Source organism: Vipera berus (genome assembly GCF_964194415.1).
Source record: "Vipera berus genome assembly, chromosome: 5".
NCBI lineage: Eukaryota > Metazoa > Chordata > Lepidosauria > Squamata > Viperidae > Vipera > Vipera berus.
In genome coordinates, this window is record NC_138207.1 from 46,708,208 (window position 1) to 46,733,001 (window position 24,794).

At 39.2% G+C, this 24,794-nt stretch overlaps 1 protein-coding gene across 2 annotated transcripts in view; it reads left to right on the forward strand.

Annotated features, from left to right (window-relative positions):
• Positions 1–597: 597 nt before the first annotated feature.
• LOC308668414 (prominin-1-A-like) overlaps positions 598–24,794 on the forward strand; it is a 43,595-nt gene continuing 19,398 nt past the window's right edge. The window contains exons 1-11 of one of the 2 annotated variants that reach the window (XM_081328293.1): positions 598–623; positions 806–844; positions 3,055–3,349; positions 17,056–17,117; positions 17,382–17,587; positions 18,994–19,114; positions 21,570–21,633; positions 22,152–22,241; positions 22,932–23,122; positions 23,607–23,681; positions 24,040–24,103. In XM_081328293.1, the coding sequence (XP_081184419.1) occupies positions 3,220–3,349; positions 17,056–17,117; positions 17,382–17,587; positions 18,994–19,114; positions 21,570–21,633; positions 22,152–22,241; positions 22,932–23,122; positions 23,607–23,681; positions 24,040–24,103 (1,003 nt within the window). In that variant the 5' untranslated portion in view covers positions 598–623; positions 806–844; positions 3,055–3,219. Of the gene's footprint in view, positions 624–805; positions 845–1,383; positions 1,653–3,054; positions 3,350–17,055; positions 17,118–17,381; positions 17,588–18,993; positions 19,115–21,569; positions 21,634–22,151; positions 22,242–22,931; positions 23,123–23,606; positions 23,682–24,039; positions 24,104–24,794 lie in introns of those variants that run through there. The other variant, XM_081328292.1, reaches the window with a different exon arrangement.

The window sequence follows — 24,794 nt, forward strand, 5'->3', positions numbered from 1 at the left end:
AAATTGTAACTAGGTGGATTTCATATTCTCAGAATTATCTCACTTTTGGTTTCTTCCTCCAGGTCCACGAATTCCATGCTTTTAACACCATGTCTTATCTTTCTGAGGAATTTTAAAGATACTGCTTAAAATTGGATTGCTTTTAGGTTTTTTTTTAAAAAGAACAACAACAACAAAACAACTGGAGATATTTAACACTGAAAAATACCAACTACAGGCTATCTTTGCAATTTCAGGGCGCAATTTCAACAGAGGAAGTGCGAAGCAACTTTTGTTGAGAAACCTTTGAAGTCCCGTTTGCTAAAGGAGGATGTTGCATTGGCCGTACCCCTCTCGCCAAGAAAACGTTTTTTAAAAAAAAAGTTTTCTAAGATTTGTTTCCTTGGAACCCGAGAGGCACCACTCATGAAAAACAAGTCAACGAGAACTCTTCTGTGCAGGGGGCTGCGGAGAAAATGGGAGCGAATAGTTCTCGGGAGCTTCCAAACTCCCGGCTTTGGAAAGTCTAAGAGTCGTGGTTGCTTCGGACTCCACGCTCACGTCGTTAAGGAAACCAACCATTAAGCGTCTCTGTCTCCAGTTGGCTCCGGGCTGAGGTGGAGTCGACCAGTCACATTTTGGAGGTCAGAGAACGGCCAGGCCGCCCAGAAAGAGAGGGCGCAGAAGGAAGGGCCGGGCGGGGATTGGATAAAATCCCAAGGGTAGCGAAACTAATCTCGCGTGTCCAGCTCCACCTTGTACAGGGCAAATCCGCGATGGGAATTCGCGTCGACCCTCCTTAACAGATTTGGGTCTCCTTTCGCAGGCGCGGCGCCCCCCAGTGTTCGCGGAGCTGCAGCGCTAAGTGAGCTAAACCTCGTTTATTCCGACGGGGAGGGAAGCGGGGGGGGGGTTCCATCCTCCCCACTTACTCCGACTTGTGAATTTTCCGCAGAAAGAAGTGAGATCTAGGAACTTGAGATTTTACTAACCGATCGCGCGCGCGATCGCTTGCTCTCAAGGGCCGGGGAAACCGAGGGTGGGAATCGCGGGGCGGGAACCTCTCGTAGCCTGGCTAAATCGGAGCTGAGCAACAGCGCGCCTTGCTCTGGATTGAACCCGCGCGATTCGCCGCTACCCCTCTCTCTCCTTCTCCGCGCGCGCTCTCTCTCTCTCTCTCTCTCTCCTATCATCCGTCTGTCTGTCTGTCTATACATCTATCATCTATCTATCAACTATTTATCTATCGTATCTCTGTGTGGAGAGGTCAGGAGTGCCGTTTCATCTAGCCCGGTTTGCTTAATCCAGGGAAGACTTGCAGCTGTGGGGCAGTTCAATAATGACTTGAGTACAATGGTTCTATGGCGCTGCCACAAAGCGGAGAAACCCTGGGAAAGGCGCACGCCTAGGGCTCGCCAAGCCCCCCCTTTTTTTGTTTTCCTCCCTGGCTCCTCCGGCGCCCGCGGTCCCCTTCCGGTCCTTCTCATCTGCCAACCTCCTCCCAGGTGGCGAGTCTTTTTCCTTTTTCTCTGCAACTTTTGGGAAAAAAAAAATTGGGCGCGTGGCAGCAAAGTTGGACCCACGTCCCATCCGGGGCATCTTAATTTCTTCTCCGGGAAGGGAGAGGCAGGAAAAAGCGTCTGGATATAAAGCTGGGAATTATTTTTAAAAAGGTGCGTGGACACGGTGCGTGGGAAGCTGAGGTAGCCAGGGGCTGCACTTTCCTCTGGGTCTTACTTCGGAAGAAGGCGGGAAGGCAGACAAATATTGAACAGGATGTATCCCCCCCCCCAGCCTTCCCCGTTAGCATGAGCTAAGGATGGCTGGCTGGGCATGGAATGTTCAGTCGGAGCGACGTGGTTCATGTCCAACCCCCATTAATCTCTGAAAGTAGCGCTGGAATACATGGGGTTCTCTCCTTCCAAAGGTGAAAGTAGGAAAGTACTCTCTTGGAGTACTTGTGTTAAGCAGGTATTAAAGGATAGGGTTTATAAGATTATGTCTCATAAATCTGATGATCTTTTACTAGATGACACAGGTGTTTCAAAGACCCAATATTTGTTGAATTGTGGGATAATCTTTGCATTCTAACTGTAACATAGCAACTAAATAATAAGTCTGCCATCTGCTAATATGGACCTACTAATAAGGGCCCTTCTCTGCCATATTTTATACTGGCATTTGAGTAACCACTATACTTTATGTCTCTGTCCTGTTGATGACTCAGATCTGCAGAAGGAAAAATAATAGGAAGTATTCAAATGAAGGGGAGTGCAAAGGAACTCCTGCTCCCTAATGTTTTGTGGAAGCTGCTATATTTAGGCGTATACGTAGAGTAGAGGGGGCTTCAATATTTTCCTTCTGAGAAAAGGCTAAAAATTCTTTAGGTTTGAGGAAAAAAAGAAGGCATTGATTGGGAACATGACTGAGCCATAAAAAAATTATACATCAGGGGGAAGGGTTTTTAAACCATCTCTTCAAACACTAGGACCGGTGATCATCCAATAAAACTAATTCAAAGAAGATTTAGAACAGTACTCCACCTCACCCCAGTACTTCTTCATGTAATGTATAGCTATAATATGGAGTTCATGGTGATGGCCACTAACTTGGATTGTCTTGAAAAGTGACTTGGTAAATTTAATGAGGACAGATCTGTCAAAACCTGTCAGTGTTACTCTGGTTTCTCCTGCTCCCTAGGATAACTTGTCTCCTAGGGAGCAGAAGAAACATGTCTCTATGTTTTCCTTCTAGCCCCCAAGAGATGTCTGAATGGCCATTGTGAGAAACAATACAAGGTTTTTGTCTGATTTTTCCAGACTGTTCTTATATATTTATGACTTGATTTGGGGAGAACTGGGTGAGGGGCTTTTGAGCTTTCAACCCTCCCTTCTATTATCTGAGCACTGGAAGTTGAATGTCCCCTGGCCAAAAAATCCACATTAACCACTTCCCTTATCCTATTTTTTTTCCTCATAAGGAAGCAGATGATATTTGATATTTCATCTGACTTTTTATGGTTGGTTGCTGGGCTATACATACTTTATAGCACACTCCTGTTTTATCATCAACTAGGTTTCCAGGGCTTGTCAGAGGAAGCTTCAAAGAGTATCGTGGGAAAGTGCTTGCAGAGCAGCATTGGATAGAGATTCCTGTGAAGGAAACAAATTCCTGAAGATCCGCAAAGTCTTTCCAACTTGTCTAGGATTTGGAACTGTGCTGCCTATTCACTCTCTGAAGATGCCTCTTCAAAACCTCACACAACCCACCTATTACCAACCACCCAGTAACTCACAAGATAACTTACAAGGCCTGTTCAGTATGGTGCATGGTTACCTGGGACTCGTGCAACCCAACAGTTTCCCAAAAGGTAAGAATCATAATGATTCAAGAAGTACTTTTCATATCATCAACATCCACTTTAGTACAGAATGCCATTGGGTTTTTGATAAAACTTGTTCAGCCCTTATTTTTCTTATTTTGTGGACTTCTCAGATTAAATGTTGTGAAGGACACACATTTAATTTGAGAATTCTTAGGAAAGTGTTAACTATTTGAATATCAAGGTTGATGCTGGCTAATAGGCAAATGGCAGTGCGTTTGCTATGGCACTCTGCAGAGAGCCAGTTTAACCGTCTTAATAAAGCAGTACTGGAAAAAAAATACTCAGTGCTATCATTCTGATCAACCTAGCAGTTCGAAAGCACGTAAAAATGCAAGTAGAAAAATAGGGACCACTACGGTGGGAAGGTAACAGCGTTCCGTGCGCCTTCCGTGCCGGCCACATGACCACGAAGATGTCCTCGGACAAGTGCTGGCTCTTCGGCTTTGAAACGGAGATGAGCACCGGCCCCTAGAGTTGGAAACGACTAGCACCTTTACCTTTACCTATCATTCTGAAATGAGAAAGGTGTTGATTTATTGCACCAGGTTTACCTGGCATTGAAATTCTGGACAGTATAATAATAAGGGTGTTGGGAGGGGTTTGTCAATCTGTATACTTGAGCCTGATAGGTAAATACCATCTACTATTTTTCTATGGTACATTTATTTACTTCACAATATTTCTTTCTTCATATATTGAAAAAGATGAGCTAACCTTTGGAAAATGCCCATATTAATTGAAAAATCATTGAATGCTACAATTTTGTTCAGAAAAAATAGTATTAATTTTCAAAAAGTTTTAATTCATCCCCTTGTCATCGGTAAGATTCATGTTCTTCAGTAATTTGCTATACAATTTTAATATTTTTCTTTTGAAGAGAAGATTTTAATGAACATTATTAATGAAAAGCAGTTCTGGGCCAAACCTGTTTTTCATTAGAAATAAAATACAGCTGCAGCCTTCAGTGGGTGGCAATAGTCTGAATGGATGAGATTGGTTCTCCCAAGAAACATTCATTTTTAGAATATTTTGTAATATATTTTTAAATGTGAAAGATGTGTATTCATTTTCCTTTTTCTCAATTAAAAACACCTGAAAAAAAATTCACTGTTGTCTTCTGGTGTTTTGCCACCACAATTCCAGTTTCTGATAGCTATGAAACCTGAGTTTGGGGAGTCAAATATTTCTAATGCATATTAAAGCATTGAAACTGTAACATGACTCCACACATAAATTTAGCTTTCCAAACCCCCTAAGAAATGGACAACTATATAGTAGAACTGTCTGTGGCATTTTACATATATGTCTTCCTCCTTGATCAGAACTTGGGATAACCTGTTTTTCCAGTTTACAGTAAAAATAGGCTATTTACAAATAGATTTTTCTTTATGCCAGTTAGAAAATGCTTTCTCTTTCTGGTCTAGCTCCAGTGTCAATCAACTCTTCTCAGATTTTTTAAAGTGCAAAGAATCTTGTGTAAAGCATTTGATCTGACAATTGTGCAGTCACTTGAAAAAGAGAACAGAACAGAAGCAAAAGATCTGCTTGAATTATGGGCAGATGCTAGCTACACACTGAATTCATAGTCTGAATGTGAAGGACGAAACACCTATAGGCTCTCCATGGAGTAGAACGAAAAAACCCACAAGTTTTTTTCTTGTTTCCAAGAACTTTCTGTCCATAGCTAGTCCAGGAAGGACATCCACAAAACCTTCCATTTGTCTTCATGCAATTTTGGTTATATGATTAATGCTGTTTTCCAATAAATTGTGTCAAAACTTCAGATGAAACTTCTGTGGAAGACTTCAAAAGTGTTAAATGGTGCAGTTATCCAGAAATGTACACAATTTGTAATTTAATTGCACAACACTTAATTTAAAATAAGCCCTGCCTTAGGCATGAAAGCCAGCTGGGTGACTTTGGGCCAGTCAGTCCCTTTCTCAGCTCGACTCACCTCATAGGACTGTTATTGTGCAGAAAATAGGAGAAGAAAGGAGTATTAGAACATTTGCTGTCTCGAGATGTTTATAAAAATAATAAAGATGGGATTTAAAAAAATCTAGAATCGGAATCAGAAAATTCTCCTTTTCATTACTCGAGTCAATTAAAAGAGCAATAAGTATATGAACTATCTTAGAGCAGTCTTCTGAAATCTCCAATATTATGGCTGAATGCAAGTGTAAGTGCAAGAGCAAAGCTCTGTTCATTTAATTCTGCCACTGCTGACATGCAGCAGGATTGTGTTTTAATAGGGAAAAATAGGGTGGGGGTGGAGAGAAGGAGCTACAGCCTTTTCTGGGCTATTTTATCAGGGTTGGCTTCCCAGCCCTTTTTTCTTCCTCATGGCTTTGATTTCAGAAGTGAAGACCAAGAGATTGACCACTACTGAATAAGCTGGAGGAAGTTGTGTCTTCTTTCTTTCCTTAAAAAATATTTCTGTGGTACTTTCAACATTTTAATAGGATATTTTAATAGAAAGCAGAATGAATATATATCTACTAAATATATCTACTAAAAATATTCCAGGGTTAAACACCTGAAAGAAATAACAGTCTGTATCTGATACACTGGAGAGTTCCAGGCAAGGCCCAAAGCAGGAAATACCTGTAGCCTATCCTTTCCCTTGGATCAGATATTTCAGGTCCCTGAAAAGATTAACATGGGATAAGATTTTTTTTTACAAATTGTGTCTGCACAAGGTTTAAATAACAAGCGCCACTCTTTGAACAGTGTTTCAAAATAAATTAGAAACTTGATATAAAAAGGTAAAGGTAAAGGTTCCCCCGCACATGCGTGCTAGTCGTTTCCGACTCTAGGGGCCGGTGCTCATCTCCGTTTCAAAGCCAAAGAGCCAGCGCTTGTCCGAGGACGTCTCCGTGGTCATGTGGCCGGCATGACTAGACGCCGAAGGCGCACGGAACGCTGTTACCTTCCCACCGTAGTGGTCCCTATTTTTCTACTTGCATTTTTACGTGCTTTCGAACTGCTAGGTTGGCAGAAGCTGGGACGAGTAACAGGCGCTCACTCTTGATATATATCTTTTCAAAACTTGGATAGATGGGTTTGCAGTGTCTCCTTTCACATAGTAGCCCAAAGTCTGTGCTTTGAACTAGCCCTGAGTTCTAAGGCAGCCAGGAAGGTATTCATTCAGATTCTTAACCTGAAATGTACTAGTAACTACAGCACACTTAACTACAGTCAAGTTGTTTTCTATCCAGATTGAACTGAAGCTCAGTTGAAGCATATACACCCTCCACTGTATACAAGCATAGGACAGAAACATGATTAAATAGTATGCTAGTGGCTGTCTCAGTTTGACCCCAAGGACACTGCTTCTTTCTTTAGAATAATGAGGCAAGCTCTGAGGCTGCGATTTCTTATCTTGAATATAATGCTTCTTGTGATGCAACTCAAAATGTTAAGATCCTTTTGACAATAGTGTTGCATGTTGAGTCATATTCAGATTGTATACAACTGGATAATCTAATCCTTGTGGCCTTCCTGAAAGTTATTGGTTCTTTCTCTTTTTTAAGACTAGTGATAGTTCTTTAAACACATGTGTTTAGTCTGTTGCAGCTTAAAGGGGTTGAGAATAATAGCTAATGAAAGTTGAGAGTCTTCTAATTGCTGTTTTTCTGGACCTTCAGTCATTGAATATGAAACTACAAATTAGTTAGATATAAGTAACATTAAATGTCCACTTGGTGCAATATTTTGCTTTGAAGAATATCCATCTATTCCCCTCTTACTTGGTAGACTCTCTGTTTTATTACTTCTCTTTAACTACTAAATAGCAAACAGCTATTTAAGAAGTATATACTGTTAGTTTATATTATACGTTGAAAAAATGAATCTAAGGTCAACAGGTGTATTGAGGAACTGTGTTTCTTGTATTTAACAGTTATCTTTCCATGAAGGCACCAGTTCTTTTATTCTTAAGAATGCTAGGTTTTCTCGGGTATCAGGTGTCAAGTAAAATATATCTATGGTGGCTTTTCCTGTTTCTGTTGTTTCTATTGACATTTTTACATAATCCTAAAATGATTCCATGGGCAGATTTGTTGTGAAGCACTGGACCTAGGCATTCTAATCGACAAGGCCACATAATTGACAGAATCCAACCCTTTCTTAGCTGTTTTGCCATAAGGAAATGTGAGGGTTTTCCCCCCACCATCCTTGGAAAGGGAGGTAGTTTTATAGGCTGTGGAGAGCTGAGGGTGATATGAAGATTGTTTTGAAGTCCATTTTACACTTTGGCAGCTGCTGTGTTTTCCATTAAAGGCTTGAGTACCAACATTTCTATTTATTGTAAAGGAGCTTTTCCAGTTTCAGTCAATCATTAATTTTTTTTTGTTTAATCTCCAGGCAGCTTGTTTCCAAATGCAGAATAAAGCTATTAGTTAGAGTAGGTGGAGGGAAAGCAGCATATTAAGATGGGAAAAGAGATACAAAAGTGACACGACAAAGAAAGAGTGGTGTCTTTTCAGAGGACTCTTAGCAGGGTCTCCAATTATCAACATTCTATGTTATAAAACTTTCCAATTCATTTTAGAATCATGTCCCCTGACCTATTAGTGCTCAATGTATGTTTGGATAATTTGTACACAGTACTGTACATGGCTTTTCATTATCTTTTAGAATGTGAGTTTTTAAAGCTTTCTGTTGTTTTTCTAGTTGCCATTGTTTAGGCCTATGAATTAAATCAAACCCAGCAGGTTTTTCTCCTAAGGCTTAAATTTAACCCTTTGGAGTGTTTCTTTTTCTTTGAAAATTCTGCCTTATGAAAAATGAGTGTGAATTATAGCTCAGTATTTTAATTTACTGTTTCTTCCTACATCTCCTTTTTTATAAGGTCACTCAGTTGACTCATATATGAATCACATTCCAGTAAGATAATACAAGTTTGATAATACTGAAGTTTAACCAGTTTCTCTAGCTTGTACATTTGGATTTTTTGTTTTCCTTTCTTAAATGTAATTCTGTAGATTATAGACTAATGTAACAGTGCATCTAGTTTTAAATCATGCCATTGTGCCATATCTAAAGTTTGCTTAATTTATTCCAAATTTTCCACTGTTGGGATGGGGTATGGAATATAATGTCTTGAAGATTTGAACGTTTAATGAAGGTCAGTTTAGAGGTCTGTTCACTTTTTTACTAAGATAAGTAATTCATCCTGTTTTCACTTAAGGAAATACCGATTTTTAATGGTAATTGCTGTGTTGGATATGTTCGCTGCCTTGAATTATTTGTAAAAATAATAAAGGTAGGATACAAAATAAATAACAAATAAGGACTAGAAATAAATTATTACTGTGTCTGTAAAATTTGTCTATCTACCTAATCTACAGCTCGACTAATCGCTTGCAAGTTTTGAATTGCAATAATGCAAATTTAACCACAGAATATGTTATTTTAGACTTTAATAAGAGATATTAAACATAAAATGCATCCAGATAATCAAGTAATGTCTTAAATAATGATTCTCTCTGAGAATCTCTACAATCTCTATAACAGTTACAGGATAGCATGACATGGACCAATGAAAATATGTCAACCATTATGTGAATTCATTTCCTTAAATATAAATGAAACAGTGAAGACAGTTATCTAGAGTTAAGCCAGGATTAATTATCCTGCTAATTTATCCCTGTTATCCTGCTAAACTATCTCTGCTAAGTTATCCCTGCTATACTGCTAAGCCAGTAATCCTCCTTAGCCAAATACATTTTGAATAAGCGTAAAGGCAGTTTCTTTTCTGCATTCATTCCCTGGATGGCCTATAAAAGAAAGCATTTTAATTGATGAGAAGTTTGTCCATATTCTACTACTGACCAGGAATGATCAGTCCTTGACTTGTTCCTACTAATTCTATTAAGTGAACCAAAGCCTACATCAGTTCAGTATCCTATGTATCAGAAACAGAAATTCAGTTAGCAGATGAGCTCTCCCAATACAGAGCACAGCAGGAAGAAGCTGCTTCAGCTAGATTCTGAATGAAGAGAGGCAAGGTTTCTTCCCTAACACTTTCTGGTTTTTATTGTCATGATCCATACATCCTGTTTCTTCTTCATGCACAGGAGCCATATCTTTATCGAATATGCTGTCACCTGAACATTGTATCTTCCATTAGACTACAATATTCTATTATTACCTTTGTTTCTAGAATTTAGGAGGGGAATCCTTTGGCTTTTTCAATGTTGTGATCTCTTTGAGTAGAATATCCCCTGAGTGATAGTCTGGTCAGAGCTACCAGCATACTATAACTTCCCCTGATATTGTACATACTGTACTAGGACTAACAATAAAGTCTTCCCTCTTTATTGTTTTGATAAGTAACTCAAGACAGCTTTGTTAACTGAACAAAACAATGAGAGACAAAAATAGTCCCCCCCCCGTGCCATTGCTCTGCTGAACACCTAATTCCCACAGCGCACTGTTTTAGGCCTAAAGATATATACCTATGTAGTAGGCTGTATTGATATTATCCTTCTCATCTTCTCATCTTTCTCATCTCTCCTACTACCTTTTCCTATTGGTTTCTATGATTTATCACTTCTTGTATCTTTTAATGATTGTAAATATGATATATGACCAGGGCTTTATTTGTCATAGAACACCCAGAACGGAGTTCTGGCACCTTTTTTGGATGGAACCTTGTAGGGTAGGCAAGGCAGGTTGTATGACGTGTGTGAGTTCTGGCACCTTTTTTTCTTTTTTTTCTTTTTTCTTTATAAAAAAAGCACTTATCACTTTGTTGTTTGTATGTACACTGAGAGCTTATGCACCGGAGACAAATTCTTTGTGTGCCCAATCACACTTGGCCAATAAAGAAATTCTATTCTATTCTATTCTATTCTATTCTATTCTATTCTATTCTATTCTATTCTAGTCTAGTCTAGTCTAGTCTAGTCTAGTCTAGTCTAGTCTAGTCTAGTCTAGTCTAGTCTAGTCTAGTCTAGTCTAATCCAGTCTATTCATAAACTGTAAGTAAATAAACATTTTTAATTGTGCTCCCTCTATTTCTTTCTTTTATAACTGTGTGAATTAGGGAAATGTCTGAGACATTGCACATACTTTCTACATGTTCGGGACTTTAACTGTATTTTCATTCTCATCTCTGGTAATGTTACTTCCCTCTTTTCCTCAGGGCCACCCTCATTATTCTCTACATCTAACTCTAGTGGCTATATACCTCATTGCAAAAATTGCAGAGTAACTTTTCATTTTGAGAATGATCAGCTACCATTACTGGGACTTTTCACTTCCATAAGAAGTGAGTAAAACCACCAGAAATTTATTAAGAATTTACCCTCCAATGGCAGGTATCTTAGATCAATGTGGGTATATAAGTTGACTTTGGCCACAAATCAATTTTTTGAAGTTCCACAAGTTACCCAACTGAATCAGTTACTTGTTGTTGTTGTTAGTTGCGAAGTCGTGTCCGGCCCATCGCGACCCTATGGACAATGTTCCTCCAGGCCTTCCTGTCCTCTACCATCTTCTGGAGTCCATTTAAGCTCACGCCTACTGCTTCAGTGACTCCATCCAGCCACCTCATTCTCTGTCGTCCCCTTCTTCTATTGCCCTCAATCTTTCCCAGCATTAGGCTCTTCTCCAGTGAGTCCTTCCTTCTCATTAGGTGGCCAAAGTATTTGAGTTTTAGCTTCAGGATCTGGCCTTCTAAAGAGCAGTCAGGGTTGATCTCCTCTAGGACTGACCGGTTTGATCGCCTTGCAGTCCAAGGGACTCGCAGGAGTCTTCTCCAGCACCATAGTTCAAAGGCATCAATTCTTTGGCGCTCAGCCTTTCGTATGGTCCAGCTTTCACTGCCATACATTGCAACTGGGAAGACCATAGCCTTGACTATACGCACTTTTGTTGACAGGGTGATGTCTCTGCTTTTTAGTGTGCTGTCTAGATTTGCCATGGCTTTCCTCCCCAGGAGCAAGCGTCTTTTAATTTCTTGGCTACAGTCCCCATCTGCAGTGATCTTGGAGCCCAGGAAAATAAAATCTGTCACTACCTCCATTTCTTCCCCATCTATTTGCCAGGAATTGAGAGGGCCGGATGCCATGATCTTGGTTTTCTTAATGTTTAGTTTCAACCCAAGTTTTGCACTCTCCTTCTTCATCAGTTACTACTTGCTTCAAATGACCATCTTGAAATAATCTCAATTTTTCAAAGTTTCATTAGTTTTGCTCAAAAATATATTTAATCTTTTCCAACCTCATCTTATCCAATCTTATCCAACCTCATCCAAACTGCTACGAGATCCAAACCCTGTTATGATAAGGAACGTACAGCCCGGACAGTGCTAGCATATAGGACAGCATATAATTCTGTATCATTTAACAGAAAAATAACAATAATCTCCCAAATGGAATCCTCTACGTTGCCTAGATAAATCTAAAGGTGGCTTTTGATGTTATACTTTGACAGAAATATGGAGAAAATTAGAAGTCTCTGAGATACCCTCTAGACTAGAGGAGAAACTACAGAGTGCCTAATGGCATTTTAATTTTCAAAAGACTGGCAGAGCTATATCCCTGTAGAAATTATTTGGAGGAGCTAAAGGTAAGCAAGCTCACAGCAGCCTTCTATAAGGAACCAGACTGGCATCCTTCACATTGCCTTGGTGGTCTTCCTAGGAGGCAGCGAGAGCCATTTCCAATGGTCTGCTAGGATGATGCCAGGATATCTTTAGGTATCTGGATTTAAGAGATCTTTGTACAAAAGTTCCTTGAACAAAAAAAAAATGTGTTTCCCTTTTCCTATCCTATCCTATGTTATGGTAAAGCAATATTTAATTTGATGTTAGGCTCAAAAAAAAGGAAGAAAGACATGCAGAGTTACACTGTAAGCAGTTTCCTTTAACGTTCCTTACCTATATACAGAAATCTTGCTAAACTAAAGCAACTACTTGCATTATTAAAGACATACTCTGAAAACTTCTGGGGGGCAGCTATCTTGATCCTCTTTCCCCCAACCAAACTATCTCAACTTCACTGTTTCTTGGTCATCTGGAATGCAGCCTCTCCCTCCCGGGAATCCAGACTACACTCCACCATTGGATTTCGTCTGTAGGATATAGCCTGCATTCAAGCAGAGTTATCTTTTTAACGTTATTTTATTGATTTGTCTTAAGTGCTTAGGACCCAGTGCTCAAACTCTCTTGTGGAAAGTCTACACGAGCTTCAGTCCCAGCAAAAATGTTGTCTGCCAAATTCATACTGTACTCTTGCAAATGAGAAGCCTGCTTTTCTTTTTACAAAAAAGGTATTCCTCATTCTCTGTAAAACACCTTATGTGCTTTCTTCAGTGCCTTTTTTTACTTGCCACAGGAGATCTTAGTAAATCTAACTCATTTAAATTTATATTGAATCTAAGTCATTTAAATTAAATCTAATTAATTCAGTTAAATTTATTTATATGTTATATAAAGTGTCTTTCAGAGGAGATCAGTTCCCAAGGTAGCATTAAGAAAATCAAGATCACAAGGGGAAGTCGAGATAATGCATTAAAAGGAAACAAAACCAAAAATGTTTGTTATGGGTAAACAAGGGAGATATTTATGCAAATAAAGTGAGTTTTACTGGAAGTGCAAACAGCTGAAAGAGGGTTCAAAAGCTTCAAAAAGATTTTGATGCTTAGAAGGTATATTTCAAGATGAGGTCTCTTGATGGAGTATGGCAGCATCAATTCTGCCACAGTGTACAATTATGAAAATAAAATGTGCTGAGGCATCAGTCTGCCTGATAGATATGTTTTCAAACCTGAAAACCATTTAATTCTATTGCTACATCTTTTTTTTCTTTTTACAACCCTTTAATCCCTTGCTTTGGGGTGGAGTCGGAGTGACTAATGGAGCTGAGCATTTACGGCCGGATGCCCTTCCTGATGCGGAGTTCACAGCACATATTTCCCCTTTTCACCTTGATAGAGAAACATTTGCCACTGCCTAGAATTGAACTCACAACTTTTCAAGTGGGAAGCAAGCATTTTCACCTCTAGGCCATGGCGCCACTCCCATATTCAATAGCCAATACTCCAGAAGATAGGCTTAAGATACAGGAGGATCTGGACAGACTCAAACACTGGGCACTATCTAACAAAATGAAATTCAATTGTGAAAAAAGTAAGGTTCTGCATTTAGGCAGGAAAAAATCAAATGCACAGGTATAGTATAGGTGGTACCTTGCTCGATAGTAGTAACTGTGAGAGGGATCTCGGAGTCCTAGTGGACAATCACTTAAATATGAGCCAGCAGTGTGCTGCAGCTGCCAAAAAAGCCAACACAGTGCTAGGCTGCATTAACAGAGGAATAGAATCAAGATCACGTGAAGTACTAATACCACTTTACAATGCCTTGGTAAGGCCACACCTGGAATACTGCATCCAGTTTTGGTCACCACGATGTAAAAAAGATGTCGAGACTCTAGAAAGAGTACAGAGAAGAGCAACAAAGATGATTGGGGGACTGGAGGCTAAAACATATAGGGAACGGTTGCTGGAATTGGGTATGTGTAGTTTAATGAAGAGAAGGGTGAGGGGTGACAAGCAGTGTTCCAATATCTCAGGGGCTTCCACAAAAAAGAGGGAGCCAGGCTGTTCTCCAGAGCACCTGAGAGCAGGACAAGAAGCAATGGATGGAAACTAGTCAAGGAGAGAAGCAACCTAGAACTAAGGAGAAATTTCCTGACAGTTAGAACAATTAATCAGTGGAACAACCTGCCTCCAGAAGTGGTGAATGCTCCAACACTGGAAGTTTTTAAGAAGAGACTGGACAGCCATTTGTCTGAAATGGTATAGGGTTTCCTGCCTTAGCAGGGGGTTGGACTAGATGACCTCCAAGGTCCCTTGCAACTTATTATTATTATTATATTCTCTTGAATATTCTTGCTGAATCCTGGGTATTTTTGTGTTAAATGTTTAAAGGTAAAGGTAAAGGTTCCTCCGCACATGCATGCTAGTCGTTTCCAACTCTAGGGGCCGGTGCTCATCTCCGTTTCAAAGCCGAAGAGCCAGCGCTTGTCCGAGGACGTCTCCGTGGTCATGTGGCCGGCATGACTAGACGCCAAAGGCGCACGGAACGCTGTTACCTTCCCACCGGGGCGGTCCCTATTTTTCTACTTGCATTTTTACGTGCTTTCGAACTGCTAGGTTGGCAGAAGCTGGGACGAGTAACAGGTGCTCACTCTGCTACATGGCACTCGGGATTTGACCCGCCAAACTGCCGACCTTCTGATCGACAAGCTCAGCGTCCTAACCCACTGAGCCACCGCGTCCCTATTGAGCCACCGTGTCCCTATGTTAAATGTTTACTTCAGATTAAATCATATATTTTAACAAGCAAAAACCATACTTATGATAAGCACTTTTCTTTTAACTTAAGGGTGAATTACATCCTTTTCCCAAGGCCATTCAGATAATATTTGAAAATTAGTACTGGGGCCAGCTGCCATTTTGGTCATAAAACATATGAACTCTATAGTGTAGGTCAGGTGTAGGCAACCTTGGCTGTTTTATGACTCATGGACTTCAACTCCCAGAATTCCTGAGTCAGCATAAAAAAGCCAAGGTTGCCTACCCCTCTGGTGTAGGTCATAAAACTGCCTTAATATAGCTTTAAAAAAATAAAGGTCTACTGCAAAACTCTTAGAGCAGCTGTCAGAATCCATTTATATCGCATTCATAAATGTATGTTTAAAATACGGTGCCTTCCCTGGATTCTGCCATTTCTCTGAGGGGGAGAGGAGAAGGTGTTTATTCAGCCTGGCCGGAGACTGCATTCAAAGACCAGGGAAAACCCTTTTGATCTTAGGACAACAAAGGAAGGGAAGGGAGGGGGGATCTGGTTTGTATCTCCATTTGAACCTGAAAAGGAAGGAGGCAATAATCATAAAGACATGGGAAGTTCCCTCTTTCCCACAAAAGGGTTGACACCGAAGTTTAATTGATGTGGGTCTGACCAAATGGGTTTTGAGGGGAGGGGGCTGAACCGGGAACTTTTTATAAAGTATCAAGTTGTAACACAATGCCAGATCCTGTCTTGTATTTCCACAACTGATCACATCCTAGTAAAACCTCCTTTTGGACAAGCCCTGGCTCCAAGAGTTCTTTATTTTCCTAAGATGTGGATTGGGGTGGGTCCTGACAGCAGTCCACAAGCTGAACAGCTCAATACTGATGATTTGCATTGTTAACATCTATTAATCTCTTCCCAAGTTTAAATATGGTCCTCAGCCATCAAAAAGTTGTTCATCACTGTTCTAGTTTAAAAAGCTATAGACGTGTTGACCATTAGGAAAACCAATATGAGAATTCATAAAGGCACCTTTATTGAAGTTGTACAAAATTGTTACAAGATGATTGATGTTAAAGAGTTATTTATCAGCCATGTGGGTAGGAAAAAAAGGTGAAAAAAAAAAGAATGTTTGGTCATGGAGCCATTTTTTACCAGTTTCTCATGATTAGATAGAATAATGGGAACTTTCAGATCTGCAGATGGGTTGGATCTTCACTGGTGCAGGGTAACAGTTCATTCATTGCTATATGGAATTTGGATCCTCTACTGACCCAGATATATTATAATCTTTTAATTTTCAGCTGACTTCCTTGTAGCTGTATCCAATCCCCATATAGTGTTCACTTGCACTGCTTTGCTTAGTAGCTTGGTAGAATATTTGTTATGGCTATTTTCCATTGCATTGTCTGTCTGTTCCTTATGGTTCCAAGCTGATAACCTCTGAAATGGAGAATGTTTGCAAAGCATGTAGCATTACACCACCTAGAGGCAGAGAGGGAATACTGCTTGCAGAGCAGTGCCAAAGGAAATACCTGGAATCTTTGGGTGATAGGATTAAATCCAGCTACCTGAAATTTCCTGTTCCTGGAACTAAAGAGGAAGGTTTTATGCATTTTGAAGGCTGGTATCTCCCTAAAGTTTCCAGAAGCCCATGGGTAAAAAGGTTCATGAATTCTTCCTACATCCAATGCCACTGTAACCTTTTCTTTTCTGGCCATTTAAGTTAGTGATTTCCCACAGAAATATGTGGGGAAAGTCAAAATATTGAAATCCTTCTAGGCATTATTTTCACTTAATTGTCTTGAATGAAAAATGTCTTCACTCTTTTAAAAATACTATATTTGCCATACATATATGCAACAGTAAAAATGGCTTTGGAGAAAGGGAGCTGGAGAAATGACATTTTCAGCCTGGTAACCAGAGTCCAGATAGGAATTTTTTACAGATTTTGGATTATCTATAAAGGTAAAGGTTCCCCTGCACATGTGTGCTAGTCGTTTCTGATTCTAGGGGCCGGTGCTCATCTCCGTTTCAAAGCCAAAGAGCCAGCGCTTGTCTGAGGACATCTCCGTGGTCATGTGGCTGGCATGACTAGACGCCAAAGGCACACGGAACGCTGTTACCTTCCCACCGTAGTGGTCCCTATTTTTCTACTTGCATTTTTTACGTGCTTTTGAACTGCTAGGTTGGCAGAAGCTGGGACGAGTAACAGGTGCTCACTCTGCTACGCGGCACTCGGGATTCAACCCACCAAACTGCCGACCTTCTGATCGACAAGCTCAGCATCCTAACCCACTGAGCCACCACGTCCCTACGGATTATCTATAGATGTTAATAAATAAACGATAGCATTTTCTGTCAACCTCTCTGTGCTTTTCCCTAGATCTCCTGACATACATGATCATGCATCCAGATTTCCTTCAAAACCAGACAGTGTATAAAGAGGTAAATAGAGTGTGAAGATGTCTAAGACTCGATATGCTGAGGTCTCGTTGTCCTTTGCTATTGAGACTTTGAAGTAATATTCTTGCTGTTTAGTGATTTTTATTTTTGAGACAGTAAAAATGGTATCTGAGATAAATCCAGTAGAATATGCCCACTCCTGAAGGCAACCTCCTGTTTAGTTTTCTGTCCTTCTCTCTGCATTATGGACAAGCATCCACAGATTGCTAAGTCTGTTAACTCTCTCTTGCTTCCCTCCATCTCTAGATGCTCAAGTATGAGACGGGCTTCCTGGTTTGTACTGTCATTGGTCTTCTGTTCATTGTCCTTGTGCCTCTAGTGGGCTTGTATTTCTGTTGCTGCCGCTGCTGTGGACATTGTGGAGGTTTCATGTACCAGAAGCAGAATAGGCACACTGCCTGCAAGAGACGGACTCTTTTTTGCTTTCTGCTGGGCATCACTGCTGTTCTTCTGTAAGTTTTATCCTATGAAAAATAACAGAACGAGCATGAGGGAATGTGACCATTCTGTGGGCTTTTGCTTATCTTTATAAGCCTCTGGTTTAAAGTTGCTACTCCTGCACCTCTACATTAGATTGGTTTACATTGACAGAAAATTGGGTAGCACCTTAAAGTTTATAGTTGTATGTCCTGAAGTGGACAGTGATCCATGAAAGATGAAGTTGCAATAAATTGATTACGCTTTTAAGATGCTTCTTGTTGATTTGGCAGCAAGAGGCTAATGTGATCAGTCCTCTGGAAACACTGAAATCAGATTTCTTGATTTTTATGGATAGGTACTGTACTAACACAGCAGATGTTCCTAATATAATATGCACAGTGGCTGAAGGACAGAGTTAACTGAGATGTGAGCCAGTTCTTTTGTCTCCTTGGCAAGTCTGTCAGGATTGTTTGTACTTGGGGAATGGTTTCCTGTAAGTTGGGCCTAGGATGGGATGGGCCAAGAAGGGAAGTTGTAAAGGAAATGGCCATGGTGGGGGAGTAGATTCCACTGGGTGGGACTAAACAGTTACGAGGTTGCTCTATGGCCAAAGAGTGCAAACATGTGATAGCCTGGAATATTCCTGGTAATGCTTGATTTTGCCAAAACTCCCCTCAGCAATTTTTTTTCAGAAGCAAGCACATTGTTAAATTCTAAATATGCCCTTGAGCATGTGTGGATTGCACACACACCCTTATTTTTCCTTACAGAAATTCCCACGCATTGGAGAACCCTTACTATATAATTTGTTTCTATACTATTCCCAGAAGGACACAAAGATCAAAGTTAGCCATAATGTATTTTTGTTAATGCAGGCAGGATTACAAAGATATTGTGCGTGGCATAATTAACCACAAGTGTGTTGATGGGGTTAGAGGGAGAAGGTGCCACAGAATATAAAATTAGGTTGACAAATCACATAACTAGGGATAACCAGCTGAAATCACACTATGATTCTGTAATATTAGAAAGAACAAAAGGCATTAAGTGCTGGCTCTGAGCCATACTTATTTTTTCCTTATATTATGTTTAGCTTCACACATAATGCTTAGGTATCTTTTTAAACCATGTATTGTTGAACATAATAAACTACTTCATAGATAATGTTAGGGCAGAATTGGTGGCTTCATACTTCATGCAAAGGTAGAAAAATTCAACTCATTTTAATCTAAATATTTTACATGAGCTGTATCCCCATAGCTTTTCAAATACTTAACACAACATCAATGTCCAAATAAATTTTATTTGTGTATTGCATTTATATCTTACATCAGTTGGATGAGACCTCAACATATTGCTATGTTTGCAGCCTACTGAATGATGTTACTTAGTTGCCCTTCACAACTTTGTTCTTTTATTTTTACTTCTTCTGCTAAAGGGCTGGAGATATATGTGCCTATGTCAGCAATCAACGTATATCCCAGGGTCTAGAGAGAGGTTTTGTCATTTTCAACAATACAGTGAGCAACCTGAATGTTTATCTGAATTCTATACCTGAGGTAAATGTGACCCCTCTATCTTATCCTGTTTTTTTCATACCTTACTCTTTATCAGTCCCAGTTGCCATGTGGCTTGCTCTGTGTTCCACCAAAATATCTTTGCTTCCATTCCATTCCATTGCTTCCATTCTGTAGCATTTCTTCTACTTCTCTTGAGAAAATTGGTTGGCTCCTTTTAACCCACCAGCACGTTACTATTTTCTATCTATAGTTTTAGTACTTCAGTGCCTGTACTAAATTACTTATCCATTGCCTGCTGGCAAATAAACATTAGATCCTGTTAATACTGGGGAAGATCGCACCAAAGAAACAGGGTAACAGTCTAAAGCTTTTCCATATCCTAGCAAAAGGCTAGAACATAAAGTAAAACTCTTAAGTAAATCAAAGAGATATGTCAATGTTCATTATTGTTGCTGATGACATTGCATTTTCATCCAATCTATCTGTGCCTTCTATTATGGCCCATAACCAATTAAAGTTAAAGTTAGAAGCAGTAAAATGTAATGATTTTCAGAATAGCCGAAGGAGCAAGCAATAATTGCTGTTAACAGAAAAATGTTTAAAATGATTTTGATTTAGATTTTTACCAACAACATTGTTTCCGTAGCAGTTCCCTTCAAAGGCAGCTCTGCTTGGACCACTGTATCATGTCATACTGTATACAGGTAGTTCTCGACTTACAATAGTTTGTTTAGTAACTATTCAAAGTTACAATGGCACTGAAAAATGTGACTTATGACCATTTTTCACACTTATGACCATTGCAGCATCCTCACTGTCACGAGCAAAATTCAGATGCTTGACAACTGACTCAGATTTATGACGGTTGCATTGTCCCAAGGTCACATGATCCTTTTTGCGACCTTCTGACAAGCAGAATCAATGGGGAAGCCAGATTCACTTAACTACCGTGTTACTAACTTAACAACTGCAGTGATTCATTTAACAAATGTGGCAAGAAAAATGGGGCAAAAATCACTTAACAAATTTCTCACTTAGCAATATAAATTTTGGGCTCAATTGTGGTTGTAAGTCAAGGACTACCTGTACTTCTGAGAATTGCTTTTGTAGAACAATGGTTCCAAGAAATCTTTGCAAAAATCAGAAAAGTGTCTAAACCCACGAATGTTTTTTAACCGTTAGCAACCAAGGACATGGCAAGATTAGCAAAAAGGGGATTTGGCAAGAAAGGATTGTAGAATAGAATCTTGGAATATCTGTGCTCTGGTTCCTTTTCACTGGAACTAAAATTACTTTTGGGTAGCAGTTTGTCACTGTGGTTGATTTATATGCTTTCTTTCATAATGGTTTTTATAAGACAATATAAATCCAAATATCCTAAAAATGTCAATAATATCTGAATATATAAAAAGCAGCATAAAACATCTAGTGAAAATGACTTATAAAAAGTAACAGTTAGATCATCTTAAGAATCAATTAACATGACCACTTTATGGCAAAAACAAAAAAAGGCCTTAGAATTTTTTTTTAAAAAAAAGTCTTGGTTTTTAGTATCAAAAAAGTGGTTGTCAAGCTTTAGCTCCAATGAGACCAGTGCTTTTTTTTGTAAAAGAAAAAGGTGCCGGAACTCACACATGTCATACAACCTGCCTTGCCTACCCTACAAGGTTCCATCCAAAAAAGGTGCCGGAACTCCATTCTGAGCGGTCTATGAGAAAAAAAGCCCTGAACGAGACCATGCCAAAATTGGAGAGCTGTCACTCAGATGGTTGTGCTCCATACTTCAGGACAGGAGGGCATTTAGAGCAGGACTCCTAAAGATGACTGTAATGCACAATTAGCAGTTCACAGAAAGGTACATCATTTCAGAAGTTGTGCCCCCAAGTTGTGAAGGACTTTATTGGTTGGTATCAACTCTTTTTACTTGAAATGAGCCAGCACAGGAAACATATGATCATAATGCCCATTCCAATTATTTATGTAGCTGCTGTATCCTATACTAATGGATATTTCTACACTATTTTCCAAATTAGCTCCATCTCTTTCTCTCTCTCTCCCTCTCTCCCTCCCTCATTTATTTACCTCTAGAAACCAATTATTGCATTTATTTTGTGTATCCTATTTTTCTCTGTGACAAAAAGCACATAAGACAGTTCCTTAGAAGTAATCCACTAAGATCTTCAACAGGGCAATATAGGACCTATTTTGTATGTGACTGTATTTCAGTCTTTGATGTTTATATATAATGATTCTTTGGTTCAACAATTCTGATGGTTCCAGCAACTTTGCCAACTGAATCTATATACAGATAGTCAATATATGACTTTATATCTGACAAATATATAGGAGGGCCTTTTGGTACAATAAACATATTTTAACAATCTTGTGTTCAAATTGTATATGACATCCTATATTTTTCCTCATAATTTCCATGAATCCCGAGTTCAGGATTTTAGTTTTGTTCATATGGGATTTTATTTTATCTCTCCCACAGGAGATTAATGACATCATTAGGTCTAGTAACGTGCCAGTGGATCAGGTCAATGAGAGCTTGTGGAGTAAGTTTATGCCTTGGCTACAATTCTGGGGGAAAAGACGTATGCAATCTCTAGTGAAAGAAAGAAAAAGATTCACGATGACATTAGAAATGTCTCAAATTGTGAAATATCATTTTTGCGCTGCATCCTATGATTACAGAGAACCAGATTAGGATGATACCTCTGAATTTTCAGAGCATTCTAGAGAAATAGACAAAGCGTTGTGTACACTACCTTGAGTTGTACAAAATAAAGGTGGGATATAAATTTTTATTGTTATTTTTGAGTGCATATGTGCACAAGCTTTTTTAGGCCGAGTGATGTGAATCATATCATCTTTTGGGGGGGGTTCCATGTGTAAAGTGAAGGAAAAATGGGTATGGTCAAATCAAAAAATATATGCAAAAAGATATTTACATTTGCACATTTCTGTCCATCCATCCTAAAAATTTTAAATGGCCATGGGGTTTTACAGGCAAATGGCAGTGGGAAAAATATTTCTGTTAGTAACTTTGTGTTGATGCTTTCCTTCTTTGCAGATATTGGTGATACCTTGGGGAGCGAGATCACGGAAACATTACGTGGACCAACAAACAAAGTATTAGACACAACTGAGCAGCTTCTTCAAGGTATTGCAAGAGAGACTGGATTAAAAAATGATATTGAGATATAATAGTAGAATGGAAGCCCATATACATTTGGTAATAGAGGGCAACCCAGAAGTTGAAGGAACTTTTACAGTTATAGTTCTAGAAACAAGTGATTTGCTAACTTTATCATAAAAGATGCCATGAGAAGAAAAAAAAAATCTTGTTTTTCTCTCCAGAGCAAAACCATGGGAACCCAAAGACTAGGAAACTGCTGGATACATATTGATTGATTTCATTATGTTTTATATGTTTGAGGGGTAATTCCCTGTGGACAAAATCAGTGCCAGCTTTTTGCGGTATACTAGGTCAAGAAACAGACATCAAAGGGATTCTAGGAATGTCATTTATTGTTATAGGATATAATAACAGAGTCTTGAAAGCCTGCTCATGTTTCTCTCTGTCTCATCCTATCCAAACAAAATCAAGGTGGTATTATTTTGAATTTCTTTCTCATGCTTCTTTCTATTTCTGGACCATGAATTACAGCAATAGCACTTAGACTTTATGTACCGCTTCACAGTGCAAAATCATGTCCAACTCTTTCCTTACTTAATAGCCTTTTATATCTTGCAAAAGATCATCTCTTTTACAATCAAGAATGAAGTGGACACTTCAGGTTGTGGAATTCTTCCTCAGTCTTTCCTCTGCCCTTCCTACTTTTTTTTATAGACATTCAGAGCATAGACCAGGAACTCCAGAAAGTCAACCAGACTGGTGCTCGCTTGCAGGAAATACAAAAACAGCTGAACAAAAATCTGACTGACCTGAGAACCGAGATCAATGCCACTCTGAAAGAATGTGGCAGCCCCTGTGGGGAAGTGTCCGTAGAGAACCTGATGCCTGAGGCCAATTTTGATACGGTAGAATGGGGTTTGGAAGAGAGAGAAATATATGAATTGGCAGGGTGGACTATTGGACAGCATAGGAAAAGATCTGATTGGGCCAGGGGTACAGTGAACTTTTAAGTGTTTTTTGTGGTGGGGTGATAGAAATGCAATTCATGATACATCTTAAAAGTCTGGCTAAGGAAGCATAATGTAATTGGGATAAGATTGCTGAGATAATTGACCCACGAGAGGCTGAAATCAGAAGCCATAGAACCAAATGTATTCCAATTGTAACACCATACAGAATAGGTTACAATGTAGGAGTATGTTTTCAAGTTGTCTAGTTCTGTGTTCATTAACTCCTAATCATCCATATGTATACACACATTTCTATGTGGCAGCTCTTGCTTCGTGTGTTTTCACTTCATCCCACTGGAAAAATAGTACATCCCCCATTGCTTAATTGGAGTTGATCAAACAATAAAAAGATAGGTTTCCTCATTATTTCTTTCTGCAGATTCCTGATGTCAGCGAACCGCTTAATTTGATATCTGATCTGACACGTTTAGATCTCAACAGTACTCTAATAAAGGTAACACCCTCCTTTTCTTCTATAATTCTCTTTCCAAGTATCTACTCCAAGTGCCAGTGCAATAAGATGGGTGCCCATGAGGAACAGGACAAAACGGTCACTTCAGCAATCATTAGTCATTGTTTGGAGCCATTTTATTTGGAGCCATTTTGTTCATGGACCGATGAGACCTATTTGTACTATGTCCTCGAAAGGGATTAAATCTGTTAATCTGGGGAAATGGCAAATGTATCATCTTGGGGGCTTTGTCTTTTCTTCAACAGCTTGGGCTCATGTTTTACTTGACTTACATTCTGAGATCTGAGCTTTGTTTGTATGTGTCTTCATCTATGTCTGTCTGGATGTCTTTTGCTTGTAGGCAAGAAATTTCGTGAAAGAGATACCAGAGAAAGTCTCTAATCAAACCAAAGAGGAGGTGTCTGGTCAGTAACCCAGTTATAGAATTTGTTCTTCATTTCAAACATTATGCTGTGGTTTCTAAAGGCATGTAGGTGTAAGAAATTATTCATATGACTGGCATTATATATGGGGAGGAGGTGCATTTATAAGAAAAGGTCTGACATGCCTCTCCCTCATTTATGGATACCTTACAAGCATCCCCACTTCAGCTAAATACAATTTTCCAATAGTCCCATCCTTCCCAAAAAAATCTATTTTTCTCCACATAAATTATGTAATTAATTAATTTATAATGTATGTATCATGTTTATATCTCATATTTCCACTAGAGTCATAGAATTCAAAGGGAACCTTTAGGTACATTAATTGAATCCCTTCCTTAATGCAGAATTAATAAGTAAAATAATGCCAGATTACATCCCCTGAAGCACAGCTCACCATCTTCCACATACTTAGCTCCACAATCAAACTATGACTATTGGAAGTATTTTCTAACATTCAGCTGGAATCTCTCAATGATAGAGGACAGTTCTTAACTTCTGTATGACACCACCTCATTTCCTTGAAAAGTGCTTTTATATTCCCCTTCCAAAATCTTTGCTCAGGTCTAAACATACCAATTTTCTTTGACTTTGTTTTAAAAATAAGAGTTACGTTTTAATCCCCTTGTTGCTCTTTTCTGCAAGTTTTTAACTGATGCTCTTTTAAAGCATG